Source organism: Dendrobates tinctorius, unplaced genomic scaffold (assembly GCF_039654945.1).
Source record: "Dendrobates tinctorius isolate UK_male_01 unplaced genomic scaffold, ASM3965494v1 ptg000179l, whole genome shotgun sequence".
Lineage (NCBI taxonomy): Eukaryota > Metazoa > Chordata > Amphibia > Anura > Dendrobatidae > Dendrobates > Dendrobates tinctorius.
The window spans coordinates 1,017,123-1,034,856 of NW_027361846.1; the positions used below are offsets into that span (position 1 = coordinate 1,017,123).

General features: G+C 44.8%; 1 protein-coding gene across 4 annotated transcripts in view; it reads right to left on the minus strand.

Annotated features, from left to right (window-relative positions):
* AGAP3 (ArfGAP with GTPase domain, ankyrin repeat and PH domain 3) overlaps positions 1-17,734 on the minus strand; it is a 393,235-nt gene that overhangs the window by 191,929 nt on the left and 183,572 nt on the right. For all 4 annotated transcript variants that reach the window (XM_073551710.1, XM_073551707.1, XM_073551708.1 and 1 more), the window contains exon 7: positions 7,677-7,804. In XM_073551710.1, coding sequence (XP_073407811.1) covers positions 7,677-7,804 — 128 coding nt within the window. The remainder of the gene's footprint in view (positions 1-7,676; positions 7,805-17,734) is intronic.

Here is a 17,734-nt window from a genome sequence, read left to right on the forward strand (position 1 = left end):
CACTCCTGTAACCTCTGCAGCAATGTGTATGATCTGAGCACTAACAAGCAGACCCCCACCCATGTAGCCTCTGCAGTAATGTGTATGGTCTGAGCACTGACAGGCGGACCCCCCACCGCTGTAACCTCTGCAGCAATGTGTATAGTTTGATCACTGACAGGCAGACCCCCCACCCATGTAACCTCTGCAGCAATGTGTATGGTCAGAAAACTGACAGGCGGACCCCCCACCCCTGTAACCTCTGCAGCAATGTGTATGGTCTGAGCACTGACAGGCGGATCCCCCACCCCTGTAACCTCTGCAGTAATGTGTATGGTCTCAGCACTGACAAGCGGACCCCCCCACCCCTGTAACCTCTGCAGTAATGTGTATGGTCTGATCACTGACAGGCGGACCCCCCACCCCTGTAACCTCTGAACAATGTGTATGGTCTGAGCACTGACAGGCGGACCTCCTACCCCTGTAACCTCTGCAGTAATGTGTATGATCTGAGCACTGACAGGCGGACCCCCCACCCCTGTAACCTCTGCAGCATTGTGTATGGTCTGATCACTGACAGGCGGACCCCCCACCCCTGTAACCTCTGAACAATGTGTATAGTCTGAGCACTGACAGGCGGACCTCCTACCCCTGTAACCTCTACAGTAATGTGTATGGTCTGAGCACTGACAGGCGGACCCCCCACCCCTGTAACCTCTGCAGTAATGTGTATGGTCTGAGCACTGACAGGCGGACGCCCCACCCCTGTAACATCTGCAGTAATGTGTATGGTCTGAGCACTGACAGGCGGACCCCCCACCCCTGTAACCTCTGCAGTAATGTGTATGGTCTGAGGACTGACAGGTGGACCCCCCACCCCTGTAGCAATACTGACAGCACTCATACGTCTATTCTGAAAAGATATCCTCTGGATAGGACACTGAGCAAGTGTAGTCAACTTCTTTGGTCGGCCATAGATAGGGTCTACTCAGAACTGACCTGTCTTGTTACACCAATGCATGGTCTTGGTTACCAAGTTGCAGCTCAGGTTCAGGGTGTACTCACTTTTTTTGCCAGCGGCTTTTACATTAATGATCGTTTGTTGATTTATTTAGAGGGCAATTTAAAAACTGTTATACGAGCTGCACCCTGATCAACGTATCAGAGGTGTACTCACTTTTGTGATATACTGTGTGTATATTTACACACATATACAGTATATGTACAGTCATGGCCAAAAGTATTGACACCCCTGCAATTCTGTCAGATAATACTCAGTTTCTTCCTGAAAATGATTGCAAACACAAATTCTTTGGTATTATTATCTTCATTTAATTTGTCTTAAATGAAAAAGCACAAAAAGAATTGTCCTAAAGCCAAATTGGATATAATTCCACACCAAACATAACAAAGAGGGTGGACAAAAGTATTGGCACTGTTGGAAAATCATGTGATGCTTCTCTAATTTGTGTAATTAACAGCACCTGTAACTTACCTGTGGCACCTAACAGGTGTTGGCAATAACTAAATCACACTTGCAGCCAGGTGACATGGAGTAAAGTTGACTCAACCTCTGTCCTGTGTCCTTGTGTGCACCACATTGAGCATGGAGAAAAGAAAGAAGACCAAAGAACTGTCTGAGGACTTGAGAAACCAAATTGTGAGGAACCATGAGCAATCTCAAGGCTACAAGTCCATCTCCAAAGACCTGAATGTTCCTGTGTCTACCGTGCGCAGTGTCATCAAGAAGTGTAAAGCCCATGGCACTGTGGCTAACCTCCCGAGATGTGGACGGAAAAGAAGAATTGACAAGAGATTTCAACGCAAGATTGTGCGGATGTTGGATAAAGAACCTCGACTAACATCCAAACAAGTTCAAGCTGCCCTGCAGTCCGAGGGTACAACAGTGTCAACCCGTACTATCCGTCGGCATCTGAATGAAAAGGGACTGTATGGTAGGAGACCCAGGAAGACTTCACTTCTTACCCCGAGACATAAAAAAGCCAGGCTGGAGTTTGCCAAAACTTACCTGAAAAAGCCTAAAACATTTTGGAAGAATGTTCTTTGGTCAGATGAGACAAAAGTAGAGCTTTTAGGGCAAAAGCATCAACATAGAGTTTACAGGAGAAAAAAGAGGCAAAGAAAAGTACACGGTCCCTACAAGTCAAACATGGCGGAGGTTCCCTGATGTTTTGGGGTTGCTTTGCTGCCTCTGGCACTGGACTGCTTGACCGTGTGCATGGCATTATGAAGTCTGAAGACTACCAACAAATTTTGCAGCATAATGTAGGGCCCAGTGTGAGAAAGCTGGGTCTACCTCAGAGGTCATGGTCTTCCAGCAGGACAATAACCCAAAACACACTTCAAAAAGCACTAGAAAATGGTTTGAGAGAAAGCACTGGAGACTTCTAAGGTGGCCAGCAATGAGTCCAGACCTGAATCCCATAGAACACCTGTGGAGAGATCTAAAAATGGCAGTTTAGAGAAGGCACCCTTCTAATATCAGGGACCTGGAGCAGTTTGCCAAAGAAGAATGGTCTAAAATTCCAGCAGAGCATTGTAAGAAACTCATTGATGGTTACCGGAAGCGGTTGGTCGCAGTTATTTTGGCTAAAGGTTGTGCAACCAAGTATTAGGCTGAGGGTGCCAATACTTTTGTCCGGACCATTTTTGGAGTTTTGTGTGAAATGATCAATGTTTTGCTTTTTGCTTCATTCTCTTTTGTGTTTTTTCATTTAAGACAAATTAAATGAAGATAATAATACCAAAGAATTTGTGTTTGCAATCATTTTCAGGAAGAAACTGAATATTATCTGACAGAATTGCAGGGGTGTCAATACTTTTGGCCATGACTGTATATACTTATACACTGCTCAAATTAATAAAGGGAACACTTCATCACCACACTAACTCCGAGTCAATCACACTTCTGTGAAATCCACCTGTCCAGTTATGATTAAACACTGATTGTGAATCAATTTCTGCTGTTGTTGTGCAAATGGAACAGACAACAGGTAGAAATGACAGGCAATTATCAAGACATCCCCTACAAAGGAGTGGTTCTGCAGGGGTGACCAAAGACCTTTCTCTGTTCTCATTCTTTTTGGCTGTTGTTTTGGTCACTTTTGCATTTTGTCATTGCTCTAACCCCTAGAGGTACTGTACAGCAGCATGAGGCGGTGTCTACAACCCACATAAGTTGCTCAGTTAGTGCAGCTCATCCAGGATGGCACATCAATGCAAGCTGTGGCAAAAAGGGTAGTCGTGTCTGTCAGCAGTGTTCAGAGCATGGAGTAGCTACCAGGAAACAGGCAATTAGAAAATGAGACATGGAGGGGGCCGTAGGAGGGCAACAACCCAGCAGCAGGACCCCTACCTCCTCCTTTGTGCAAGCATGAACAGGAGGAGCAGTGCCAGAACACAGCAATATGACCTCCAGCAGGCCATTAGCATACATGTGTCTGCTTAATCTGTCAGAAAAAGACTCCGTGAGGATATTATGATGACACGACGTCCACAAATGTGGGTTGTTGTGCTTACAGTCCAGCTGTATCGAGCAGGACGATTGGCATTTGTCAGAGAAAACCAAGATTGGCAGATTCGACATTGGCACCCTGTGCTCTTCACGGATGAGAGCAGGCTCACACTGAGCACATGTGACAGACGTGACAGTGTGGAGACACAGTGGAGAATGTTCTGCTGCCTGAAACATTCTCCAGCATGACTGGTTTGGCAGTGGGTCAGTAATGTTATAGGGAAACATTTCTTTGGAGGACCGCTCAGGCCTCCATGTGCTAGCCAGATGAACCCTGACTGCCATTAGGTACCAGCACTGGGCCCTGGGTTCCTTCTGATGCATGACAATGCTAGGCCTCATGTGGCTGAAGTCTGTCAGCATTTCCTACATGATGAGGACACTTATACTATGGACTGGCCTGCCCATTACCCTAGCCTCGAATCCAATCAAGCTCATCTGGGACATAATGTCTCGTTCCATCCACCAACGCCACGTAGCACCACAGACTGTCCAGTTGAATGATGCTTTAATCCAGGTCTGGGAGGAGATCCCTTAGGAGAACATATTCTGCCTCATCAGGACCATGCCCAGGTACATTGTAGGGAGGTCATACATGCACATGGAGGCCACACACACTTCTGAGCATCATTTCCTTGTCTTGAGGCATTTCCACTGAAGTTGGATCAGCCAATAATTAGATTTTCCTCTATGGGATATTAATTGTGATTTACATTTATCATTTTTCTGTTTTAGTGTTCTCAGGGCATTCCAGTATGCAACGAATAAAGATTTGCAAATGGAACATTTCATCCAGTGATATCTAGCATGTGAGATTTTAGTGTTCCCTTTATTTTACTCACTTCACTACATCCCTGTGTTTATATAGTGATATTGGTCTCCCCAGCACTCTTCTCATCCGAGTACATCCCGGTGTATACACTGATGGTGGTCTCCCCAGCACTCTGCTCATCCGAGTACATCCCGGTTTATATACCGATGGTGGTCTCATCAGCACTCTGCTCATCTGAGTACATCCCTTTGTATATACCGATGGTGGTCTCATCAGTACTATGCTCATCCAAGTACATCCCGGTGTATATACTGATGGTGGTCTCCTCAGCACTCTGCTCATCTGAGTACATCCCTTTGTATATACCGATGGTGGTCTCATCAGTACTATGCTCATCCAAGTACATCCCGGTGTATATACTGATGGTGGTCTCCTCAGCACTCTGCTCATATGAGTACATCCCGATGCGTATAGTGATGGTGGTCTCCTCAGCCCTCTGCTCATCTGAGTACATCACGGTGTATATACTGATGGTGGTCTCATCAGTACTCTGCTCATCCAAGTACATCCCGGTGTATATACTGATGGTGGTCTCCTCAGCACTCTGCTCATCTGAGTACATCCCGGTGTATATACTGATGGTGGTCACCTGAGCACTCTGCTCATCTGAGTACATCCCGGTATATATACTGATGGTGGTCTCCTCAGTACTCTGCTCATCTGAGTACATCACGGTGTATATACTGATGGTGGTCTCATCAGTACTCTGCTCATCCAAGTACATCCCGGTGTATATACTGATGGTGGTCTCCTCAGCACTATGCTCATCTGAGTACATCCCGGTGTATATACTGATGGTGGTCTCCTCAGCACTCTGCTCATCTGAGTACATCCCGGTGTATATACCGATGGTGGTCTCCTCAGCACTCTGCTCATCTGAGTACATCCAGGTGTATATATCGATGGTGGTCTCCTCAGCACTCTGCTCATCTGAGTACATCCCAGTGTATATACTGATGGTGGTCTCCCCAGCACTATGCTCATCTGAGTACATCACGGTGTATATACCGATGGTGGCCTCCTCAGCACTCTGCTCATCTGAGTACATCCCGGCGTATATACTGATGGTGGTCTCCTTAGCCCTCTGCTCATCTGAGTACATCCCGGTGTATATACAGATGGTGGCCTCCTCAGCACTCTGCTCATCTGAGTACATCCCGGTGTATATACTGATGGTGGTCTCCTCAGTACTCTGCTCATCTGAGTACATCAAGGTGTATATACTGATAGTGGTCGCCTCAGCACTCTGCTCATCTGAGTACATCCCGGTGTACATACTGATGGTGGTCTCCTCAGCACTCTGCTTATCTGAGTACATCCCAGTGTATATACTGATGGTGGTTTCCCCAGCACTATGCTCATCTGAGTACATCACGGTGTATATACTGATGGTGGTCTCCTCAGCACTATGCTCATCTGAGTACATCCCGGTGTATATACTGATGGTGGTCTCCTCAGCACTCTGCTCATCTGAGTACATCCCAGTGTATATACTGATGGTGGTTTCCCCAGCACTATGCTCATCTGAGTACATCACGGTTTATATACTGATGGTGGTCTCCTCAGCACTCTGCTCATCTGAGTACATCCCGGTGTATATACTGATGGTGGTCTCCTCAGCACTCTGCTCATCTGAGTACATCCCGGTGTATATACTGATGGTGGTCTCCTCAGCACTCTGCTCATCTGAGTACATCCCGGTGTATATACTGATGGTGGTCTCCTCAGCACTCTGCTCATCTGAGTACATCCCGGTGTATATACTGATGGTGGTCTCCTCAGCACTCTGCTCATCTGAGTACATCCCGGTGTATATACTGATGGTGGTCTCCTCAGCACTCTGCTCATCTGAGTACATCCCGGTGTATATACTGATGGTGGTTTCCCCAGCACTATGCTCATCTGAGTACATCACGGTGTATATACTGATGGTGGTCTCCTCAGCACTATGCTCATCTGAGTACATCCCGGTGTATATACTGATGGTGGTCTCCTAAGCACTCTGCTCATCTGAGTACATCCCAGTGTATTTACTGATGGTGGTTTCCCCAGCACTATGCTCATCTGAGTACATCACGGTGTATATACTGATGGTGGTCTCCTCAGCACTCTGCTCATCTGAGTACATCCCGGTGTATATACTGATGGTGGTCTCCTCAGCACTCTGCTCATCTGAGTACATCCCGGTGTATATACTGATGGTGGTCTCCTCAGCACTCTGCTCATCTGAGTACATCACGGTGTATATACTGATGGTGGTCTCCTGAGCACTCTGCTCATCTGAGTACATCCCGGTGTATATACTAATGGTGGTCTCCTCAGTACTCTGCTCATCTGAGTACATCCCGGTGTATATACTGATGGTGGTCTCCTCAGTACTCTGCTCATCTGAGTACATCACGGTGTATATACTGATGGTGGTCTCCTGAGCACTCTGCTCATCTGAGTACATCCCGGTGTATATACTGATGGTGGTCTCCTCAGTACTCTGCTCATCTGAGTACATCCCGGTGTATATACTAATGGTGGTCTCCTCAGCACTCTGCTCATCTGAGTACATCCCGGTGTATATACTAATGGTGGTCTCCTGAGCACTCTGCTCATCTGAGTACATCCCGGTGTATATACTTATGGTGGTCTCCTCAGTACTCTGCTCATCTGAGTACATCCCGGTGTATATACTTATGGTGGTCTCCTCAGTACTCTGCTCATCTGAGTACATCCCGGTGTATATACTGATGGTGGTCTCCTCAGTACTCTGCTCATCTGAGTACATCCCGGTGTATATACTGATGGTGGTCTCCTCAGCACTCTGCTCATCTGAGTACATCACGGTGTATATACTGATGGTGGTCTCCTCAGCACTCTGCTCATCTGAGTACATCACGGTGTATATACTGATGGTGGTCTCCTCAGTACTCTGCTCATCTGAGTACATCCCGGTGTATATACTTATGGTGGTCTCCTCAGCACTCTGCTCATCTGAGTACATCCCGGTGTATATACTGATGGTGGTCTCCTCAGCACTCTGCTCATCTGAGTACATCACGGTGTATATACTGATGGTGGTCTCCTGCTGCTACTGACAGGCAACAACCTCAAGGCCTCCCTTACAATGGCTGGATAGTGGCCCTGCAGAATATTGCACCCCGGTATACAAATTCCCCTGCATCTACTTACAGTGAGATGATAAACTAGACCATCCCATCAAATGTCCGCCGAGCAGCTGCCCAGCCTGGACACAATGTAAAACGTCTCCCACGATAATAGGAAGTGTCCACAAGCACTGACTCACCGAATCAACTATCAGCAGACTTTAATTCTACCCACCTGATTAATGTGCATGGACGGGATGGTGGCAGCAGACACTGAAGAATGGCTCGGAGAATTGGGCAAAGATTTGCAAGGACCAATGGAAAGCTGCTGCTTCTTCCGAATAGCGACCACCTTCTGAGCCACTAGTCGTGAAATGACGGAAAAGAATGATGAGAAAGGAGAAAAACAATGGTAAGAAGAGGACCTAAGACACAAAGGAGAGCTACACAGTGTAAATATAGGGGCAGCAAGTATACAAGATGACAGATGTATACTCGGGAGGGAGGCATATGGAGCGTACGTATGATTAATGAGAGGCGAGTGTATACTCAGGGAGAGGTATAGAGAGACACGTATGATGAATGAGAGGCGAGTGTATACTCAGGGAGAGGTATAGAGAGACACGTATGATTAATGAGAGGCGAGTGTATACTCAGGGAGAGGTATAGAGCGACACGTATGATTAATGAGAGGTAAGTGTATATTCAGGGAGAGGTATAGAGAGACACGTATGATTAATGAGAGGCGAGTGTATATTCAGGGAGAGGTATAGAGAGACACGTATGATTAATGAGAGGCGAGTGTATACTCAGGGAGAGGTATAGAGCGACACGTATGATTAATGAGAGGTAAGTGTATATTCAGGGAGAGGTATAGAGAGACACGTATGATTAATGAGAGGCGAGTGTATATTCAGGGAGAGGTATAGAGAGACACGTATGATTAATGAGAGGCGAGTGTATATTCAGGGAGAGGTATAGAGAGACACGTATGATTAATGAGAGGCGAGTGTATACTCAGGGAGAGGTATAGAGAGACACGTATGATTAATGAGAGGCGAGTGTATACTCAGGGAGAGGTATAGAGAGACACGTATGATTAATGAGAGGCGAGTGTATACTCAGGGAGAGGTATAGAGAGACACGTATGATTAATGAGAGGCGAGTGTATACTCAGGGAGAGGTATAGAGAGACACGTATGATTAATGAGAGGCGAGTGTATATTCAGGGAGAGGTATAGAGAGACACGTATGATTAATGAGAGGCGAGTGTATACTCAGGGAGAGGTATAGAGAGACAGGTATGATTAATGAGAGGCGAGTGTATACTCAGGGAGAGGTATAGAGAGACACGTATGATTAATGAGAGGCGAGTGTATATTCAGGGAGAGGTATAGAGAGACACGTATGATTAATGAGAGGCGAGTGTATACTCAGGGAGAGGTATAGAGAGACACGTATGATTAATGAGAGGCGAGTGTATACTCAGGGAGAGGTAGAGAGACACGTATGATTAATGAGAGGCGAGTGTATATTCAGGGAGAGGTATAGAGAGACACGTATGATTAATGAGAGGCGAGTGTATATTCAGGGAGAGGTATAGAGAGACACGTATGATTAATGAGAGGCGAGTGTATACTCAGGGAGAGGTATAGAGAGACACGTATGATTAATGAGAGGCGAGTGTATACTCAGGGAGGGGTATAGAGAGAGACACGTATGATTAATGAGAGGCGAGTGTATACTCAGGGAGAGGTATAGAGAGACACGTATGATTAATGAGAGGCGAGTGTATATTCAGGGAGAGGTATAGAGAGACACGTATGATTAATGAGAGGCGAGTGTATACTCAGGGAGAGGTATAGAGAGACAGGTATGATTAATGAGAGGCGAGTGTATACTCAGGGAGAGGTATAGAGAGACACGTATGATTAATGAGAGGCGAGTGTATATTCAGGGAGAGGTATAGAGAGACACGTATGATTAATGAGAGGCGAGTGTATATTCAGGGAGAGGTATAGAGAGACAGGTATGATTAATGAGAGGCGAGTGTATATTCAGGGAGAGGTATAGAGAGACACGTATGATTAATGAGAGGCGAGTGTATATTCAGGGAGAGGTATAGAGAGACACGTATGATTAATGAGAGGCGAGTGTATATTCAGGGAGAGGTATAGAGAGACACGTATGATTAATGAGAGGCGAGTGTATATTCAGGGAGAGGTATAGAGAGACACGTATGATTAAAGAGAGGCGAGTGTATACTCAGGGAGAGGTATAGAGAGACACGTATGATTAATGAGAGGCGAGTGTATACTCAGGGAGAGGTATAGAGAGAGACACGTATGATTAATGAGAGGCGAGTGTATATTCAGGGAGAGGTATAGAGAGACACGTATGATTAATGAGAGGCGAGTGTATATTCAGGGAGAGGTATAGAGAGACAGGTATGATTAATGAGAGGCGAGTGTATACTCAGGGAGAGGTATAGAGAGACACGTATGATTAATGAGAGGCGAGTGTATACTCAGGGAGAGGTATAGAGAGACACGTATGATTAATGAGAGGCGAGTGTATACTCAGGGAGAGGTATAGAGAGAGACACGTATGATTAATGAGAGGCGAGTGTATATTCAGGGAGAGGTATAGAGAGACACGTATGATTAATGAGAGGCGAGTGTATACTCAGGGAGAGGTATAGAGAGAGACACGTATGATTAATGAGAGGCGAGTGTATATTCAGGGAGAGGTATAGAGAGACACGTATGATTAATGAGAGGCGAGTGTATACTCAGGGAGAGGTATAGAGAGACACGTATGATTAATGAGAGGCGAGTGTATATTCAGGGAGAGGTATAGAGAGACACGTATGATTAATGAGAGGCGAGTGTATATTCAGGGAGAGGTATAGAGAGACACGTATGATTAATGAGAGGCGAGTGTATACTCAGGGAGAGGTATAGAGAGACACGTATGATTAATGAGAGGCGAGTGTATACTCAGGGAGAGGTATAGAGAGAGACACGTATGATTAATGAGAGGCGAGTGTATATTCAGGGAGAGGTAAAGAGAGACACGTATGATTAATGAGAGGCGAGTGTATACTCAGGGAGAGGTATAGAGAGACACGTATGATTAATGAGAGGCGAGTGTATATTCAGGGAGAGGTATAGAGACACGTATGATTAATGAGAGGCGAGTGTATATTCAGGGAGAGGTATAGAGAGACAAGTATGATTAATGAGAGGCGAGTGTATATTCAGGGAGAGGTATAGAGAGACACGTATGATTAATGAGAGGCGAGTGTATATTCAGGGAGAGGTATAGAGAGACAGGTATGATTAATGAGAGGCGGGTGTATACTCAGGGAGAAGTATAGAGAGACACGTATGATTAATGAGAGGCGAGTGTATATTCAGGGAGAGGTATAGAGAGACAGGTATGATTAATGAGAGGCGAGTGTATATTCAGGGAGAGGTATAGAGAGACACGTATGATTAATGAGAGGCGAGTGTATATTCAGGGAGAGGTATAGAGAGACAGGTATGATTAATGAGAGGCGATTGTATATTCAGGGAGAGGTATAGAGAGACACGTATGATTAATGAGAGGCGAGTGTATATTCAGGGAGAGGTATAGAGAGACACGTATGATTAATGAGAGGCGATTGTATATTCAGGGAGAGGTATAGAGAGACACGTATGATTAATGAGAGGCGAGTGTATACTCAGGGAGAGGTACAGAGAGACACGTATGATTAATGAGAGGCGAGTGTATATTCAGGGAGAGGTATAGAGAGACACGTATGATTAATGAGAGGCGAGTGTATACTCAGGGAGAGGTATAGAGAGACACGTATGATTAATGAGAGGCGAGTGTATATTCAGGGAGAGGTATAGAGAGACACGTATGATTAATGAGAGGCGAGTGTATATTCAGGGAGAGGTATAGAGAGACACGTATGATTAATGAGAGGCGAGTGTATACTCAGGGAGAGGTATAGAGAGACACGTATGATTAATGAGAGGCGAGTGTATATTCAGGGAGAGGTATAGAGAGACACGTATGATTAATGAGAGGCGAGTGTATACTCAGGGAGAGGTATAGAGAGACACGTATGATTAATGAGAGGCGAGTGTATATTCAGGGAGAGGTATAGAGAGACACGTATGATTAATGAGAGGCGAGTGTATACTCAGGGAGAGGTATAGAGAGACACGTATGATTAATGAGAGGCGAGTGTATACTCAGGGAGAGGTATAGAGAGACACGTATGATTAATGAGAGGCGAGTGTATATTCAGGGAGAGGTATAGAGAGACACGTATGATTAATGAGAGGCGAGTATATATTCAGGGAGAGGTATAGAGAGACGTATGATTAATGAGAGGCGAGTGTATATTCAGGGAGAGGTATAGAGAGACACGTATGATTAATGAGAGGCGAGTGTATATTCAGGGAGAGGTATAGAGAGACACGTATGATTAATGAGAGGCGAGTGTATATTCAGGGAGAGGTATAGAGACACGTATGATTAATGAGAGGCGAGTGTATACTCAGGGAGAGGTATAGAGAGAGACACGTATGATTAATGAGAGGCGAGTGTATACTCAGGGAGAGGTATAGAGACACGTATGATTAATGAGAGGCGAGTGTATATTCAGGGAGAGGTATAGAGCGACACGTATGATTAATGAGAGGCGAGTGTATACTCAGGGAGAGGTATAGAGAGACACGTATGATTAATGAGAGGCGAGTGTATATTCAGGGAGAGGTATAGAGAGACACGTATGATTAATGAGAGGCGAGTGTATATTCAGGGAGAGGTATAGAGAGACACGTATGATTAATGAGAGGCGAGTGTATATTCAGGGAGAGGTATAGAGAGACACGTATGATTAATGAGAGGCGAGTGTATATTCAGGGAGAGGTATAGAGAGACACGTATGATTAATGAGAGGCGAGTGTATACTCAGGGAGAGGTATAGAGAGACACGTATGATTAACGAGAGGCGAGTGTATACTCAGGGAGAGGTATAGAGCGACACGTATGATTAATGAGAGGCGAGTGTATATTCAGGGAGAGGTAGAGAGCGACACGTATGATTAATGAGAGGCGAGTGTATATTCAGGGAGAGGTAGAGAGCGACATGTATGATTAATGAGAGGCGAGTGTATATTCAGGGAGAGGTATAGAGAGAGACACGTATGATTAATGAGAGGCGAGTGTATATTCAGGGAGAGGTTTAGAGAGACACGTATGATTAATGAGAGGCGAGTGTATATTCAGGGAGAGGTATAGAGAGACACGTATGATTAATGAGAGGCGAGTGTATATTCAGGGAGAGGTAGAGAGCGACACGTATGATTAATGAGAGGCGAGTGTATATTCAGGGAGAGGTTTAGAGAGACACGTATGATTAATGAGAGGCGAGTGTATATTTAGGGAGAGGTATAGAGAGACACGTATGATTAATGAGAGGCGAGTGTATATTCAGGGAGAGGTTTAGAGAGACACGTATGATTAATGAGAGGCGAGTGTATATTCAGGGAGAGGTAGAGAGCGACACGTATGATTAATGAGAGGCGAGTGTATATTCAGGGAGAGGTTTAGAGAGACACGTATGATTAATGAGAGGCGAGTGTATACTCAGGGAGAGGTATAGAGAGACAACTATGATTAATGAGAGGCGAGTGTATATTCAGGGAGAGGTATAGAGAGACAAGTATGATTAATGAGAGGCGAGTGTATATTCAGGGAGAGGTATAGAGAGACACGTATGATTAATGAGAGGCGAGTGTATATTCAGGGAGAGGTTTAGAGAGACACGTATGATTAATGAGAGGCGAGTGTATATTCAGGGAGAGGTTTAGAGAGACACGTATGATTAATGAGAGGCGAGAGTATACTCACGGAGAGGTATAGAGAGAGACACGTATGATTAATGAGAGGCGAGAGTATACTCAGGGAGAGGTTTAGAGAGACACGTATGATTAATGAGAGGCGAGTGTATATTCAGGGAGAGGTATAGAGAGACACGTATGATTAATGAGAGGCGAGTGTATATTCAGGGAGAGGTATAGAGAGACACGTATGATTAATGAGAGGCGAGTGTATATTCAGGGAGAGGTATAGAGAGACACGTATGATTAATGAGAGGCGAGTGTATATTCAGGGAGAGGTATAGAGAGACACGTATGATTAATGAGAGGCGAGTGTATATTCAGGGAGAGGTATAGAGAAACACGTATGATTAATGAGAGGCGAGTGTATATTCAGGGAGAGGTATAGAGACACGTATGATTAATGAGAGGCGAGTGTATATTCAGGGAGAGGTATAGAGAGACACGTATGATTAATGAGAGGCGAGTGTATATTCAGGGAGAGGTTTAGAGAGACACGTATGATTAATGAGAGGCGAGTGTATACTCAGGGAGAGGTATAGAGAGACACGTATGATTAATGAGGCGAGTGTATATTCAGGGAGAGGTTTAGAGAGACACGTATGATTAATGAGAGGCGAGTGTATATTCAGGGAGAGGTATAGAGAGACACGTATGATTAATGAGAGGCGAGTGTATATTCAGGGAGAGGTTTAGAGAGACACGTATGATTAATGAGAGGCGAGTGTATATTCAGGGAGAGGTATAGAGAGACACGTATGATTAATGAGAGGCGAGTGTATATTCAGGGAGAGGTTTAGAGAGACACGTATGATTAATGAGAGGCGAGTGTATACTCAGGGAGAGGTATAGAGAGACACGTATGATTAATGAGAGGCGAGTGTATATTCAGGGAGAGGTTTAGAGAGACACGTATGATTAATGAGAGGCGAGTGTATATTCAGGGAGAGGTTTAGAGAGACACGTATGATTAATGAGAGGTAAGTGTATACTCAGGGAGAGGTATAGAGAGACACGTATGATTAATGAGAGGCGAGTGTATATTCAGGGAGAGGTTTAGAGAGACACGTATGATTAATGAGAGGCGAGTGTATATTCAGGGAGAGGTATAGAGAGACACGTATGATTAATGAGAGGCGAGTGTATACTCAGGGAGAGGTATAGAGAGACACGTATGATTAATGAGAGGCGAGTGTATATTCAGGGAGAGGTTTAGAGAGACACGTATGATTAATGAGAGGCGAGTGTATATTCAGGGAGAGGTATAGAGAGACACGTATGATTAATGAGAGGCGAGTGTATATTCAGGGAGAGGTTTAGAGAGACACGTATGATTAATGAGAGGCGAGTGTATACTCAGGGAGAGGTATAGAGAGACACGTATGATTAATGAGAGGCGAGTGTATATTCAGGGAGAGGTTTAGAGAGACACGTATGATTAATGAGAGGCGAGTGTATATTCAGGGAGAGGTTTAGAGAGACACGTATGATTAATGAGAGGTAAGTGTATACTCAGGGAGAGGTATAGAGAGACACGTATGATTAATGAGAGGCGAGTGTATATTCAGGGAGAGGTTTAGAGAGACACGTATGATTAATGAGAGGCGAGTGTATATTCAGGGAGAGGTATAGAGAGACACGTATGATTAATGAGAGGCGAGTGTATACTCAGGGAGAGGTATAGAGAGACACGTATGATTAATGAGAGGCGAGTGTATATTCAGGGAGAGGTATAGAGAGACACGTATGATTAATGAGAGGCGAGTGTATATTCAGGGAGAGGTATAGAGAGACACGTATGATTAATGAGAGGCGAGTGTATACTCAGGGAGAGGTATAGAGAGACACGTATGATTAATGAGAGGCGAGTGTATACTCAGGGAGAGGTATAGAGAGACACGTATGATTAATGAGAGGCGAGTGTATATTCAGGGAGAGGTTTAGAGAGACACGTATGATTAATGAGAGGCGAGTGTATATTCAGGGAGAGGTATAGAGAGACACGTATGATTAATGAGAGGCGAGTGTATATTCAGGGAGAGGTATAGAGAGACAAGTATGATTAATGAGAGGCGAGTGTATATTCAGGGAGAGGTTTAGAGAGACACGTATGATTAATGAGAGGCGAGTGTATATTCAGGGAGAGGTATAGAGAGACACGTATGATTAATGAGAGGCGAGTGTATATTCAGGGAGAGGTTTAGAGAGACACGTATGATTAATGAGAGGCGAGTGTATATTCAGGGAGAGGTATAGAGAGACACGTATGATTAATGAGAGGCGAGTGTATATTCAGGGAGAGGTTTAGAGAGACACGTATGATTAATGAGAGGCGAGTGTATATTCAGGGAGAGGTATAGATCGACAAGTATGATTAATGAGAGGCGAGTGTATATTCAGGGAGAGGTATAGAGAGACACGTATGATTAATGAGAGGCGAGTGTATACTCAGGGAGAGGTTTAGAGAGACACGTATGATTAATGAGAGGCGAGTGTATATTCAGGGAGAGGTATAGAGAGACACGTATGATTAATGAGAGGCGAGTGTATACTCAGGGAGAGGTTTAGAGAGACACGTATGATTAATGAGAGGCGAGTGTATATTCAGGGAGAGGTTTAGAGAGACACGTATGATTAATGAGAGGCGAGTGTATATTCAGGGAGAGGTATAGAGAGACACGTATGATTAATGAGAGGCGAGTGTATATTCAGGGAGAGGTTTAGAGAGACACGTATGATTAATGAGAGGCGAGTGTATATTCAGGGAGAGGTATAGAGAGACACGTATGATTAATGAGAGGCGAGTGTATATTCAGGGAGAGGTTTAGAGAGACACGTATGATTAATGAGAGGCGAGTGTATACTCAGGGAGAGGTATAGAGAGACACGTATGATTAATGAGAGGCGAGTGTATATTCAGGGAGAGGTTTAGAGAGACACGTATGATTAATGAGAGGCGAGTGTATATTCAGGGAGAGGTATAGAGAGACACGTATGATTAATGAGAGGCGAGTGTATATTCAGGGAGAGGTATAGAGAGACACGTATGATTAATGAGAGGCGAGTGTATATTCAGGGAGAGGTTTAGAGAGACACGTATGATTAATGAGAGGCGAGTGTATATTCAGGGAGAGGTATAGAGAGACACGTATGATTAATGAGAGGCGAGTGTATATTCAGGGAGAGGTTTAGAGAGACACGTATGATTAATGAGAGGCGAGTGTATATTCAGGGAGAGGTATAGAGAGACACGTATGATTAATGAGAGGCGAGTTTATATTCAGGGAGAGGTATAGCGCGACACGTATGATTAATGAGAGGCGAGTGTATATTCAGGGAGAGGTATAGAGAGACACGTATGATTAATGAGAGGCGAGGGTATATTCAGGGAGAGGTATAGAGAGATAGGTATGATTAATGAGAGGCGAGTGTATACTCAGGGAGAGGTATAGAGAGACACGTATGATTAATGAGAGGCGAGTGTATACTCAGGGAGAGGTATAGAGAGACACGTATGATTAATGAGAGGCGAGTGTATATTCAGGGAGAGGTATAGAGAGACGTATGATTAATGAGAGGCGAGTGTATTCTCAGGGAGAGGTATAGAGAGACGTATGATTAATGAGAGGCGAGTGTATATTCAGGGAGAGATATAGAGAGACACGTATGATTAATGAGAGGCGAGTGTATATTCAGGGAGAGGTATAGAGAGACGTATGATTAATGAGAGGCGAGTGTATACTCAGGGAGAGGTATAGAGAGACGTATGATTAATGAGAGGCGAGTGTATTCTCAGGGAGAGGTATAGAGAGACACGTATGATTAATGAGAGGCGAGTATATTCAGGGAGAGGTATAGAGCGACACGTATGATTAATGAGAGGCGAGTGTATACTCAGGGAGAGGTATAGAGAGACACGTATGATTAATGAGAGGCGAGTGTATACTCAGGGAGAGGTATAGAGAGACACGTATGATTAATGAGAGGCGAGTGTATACTCAGGGAGAGGTACAGAGAGACACGTATGATTAATGAGAGGCGAGTGTATATTCAGGGAGAGGTATAGAGAGACAAGTATGATTAATGAGAGGCGAGTGTATACTCAGGGAGAGGTATAGAGAGACACGTATGATTAATGAGAGGCGAGTGTATACTCAGGGAGAGGTATAGAGAGACAGGTATGATTAATGAGAGGCGAGTGTATACTCAGGGAGAGGTATAGAGAGACACATATGATTAATGAGAGGCGAGGGTATATTCAGGGAGAGGTACAGAGAGACACGTATGATTAATGAGAGGCGAGGGTATATTCAGGGAGAGGTATAGAGAGACACGTATGATTAATGAGAGGCGAGTGTATACTCAGGGAGAGGTATAGAGAGACGTATGA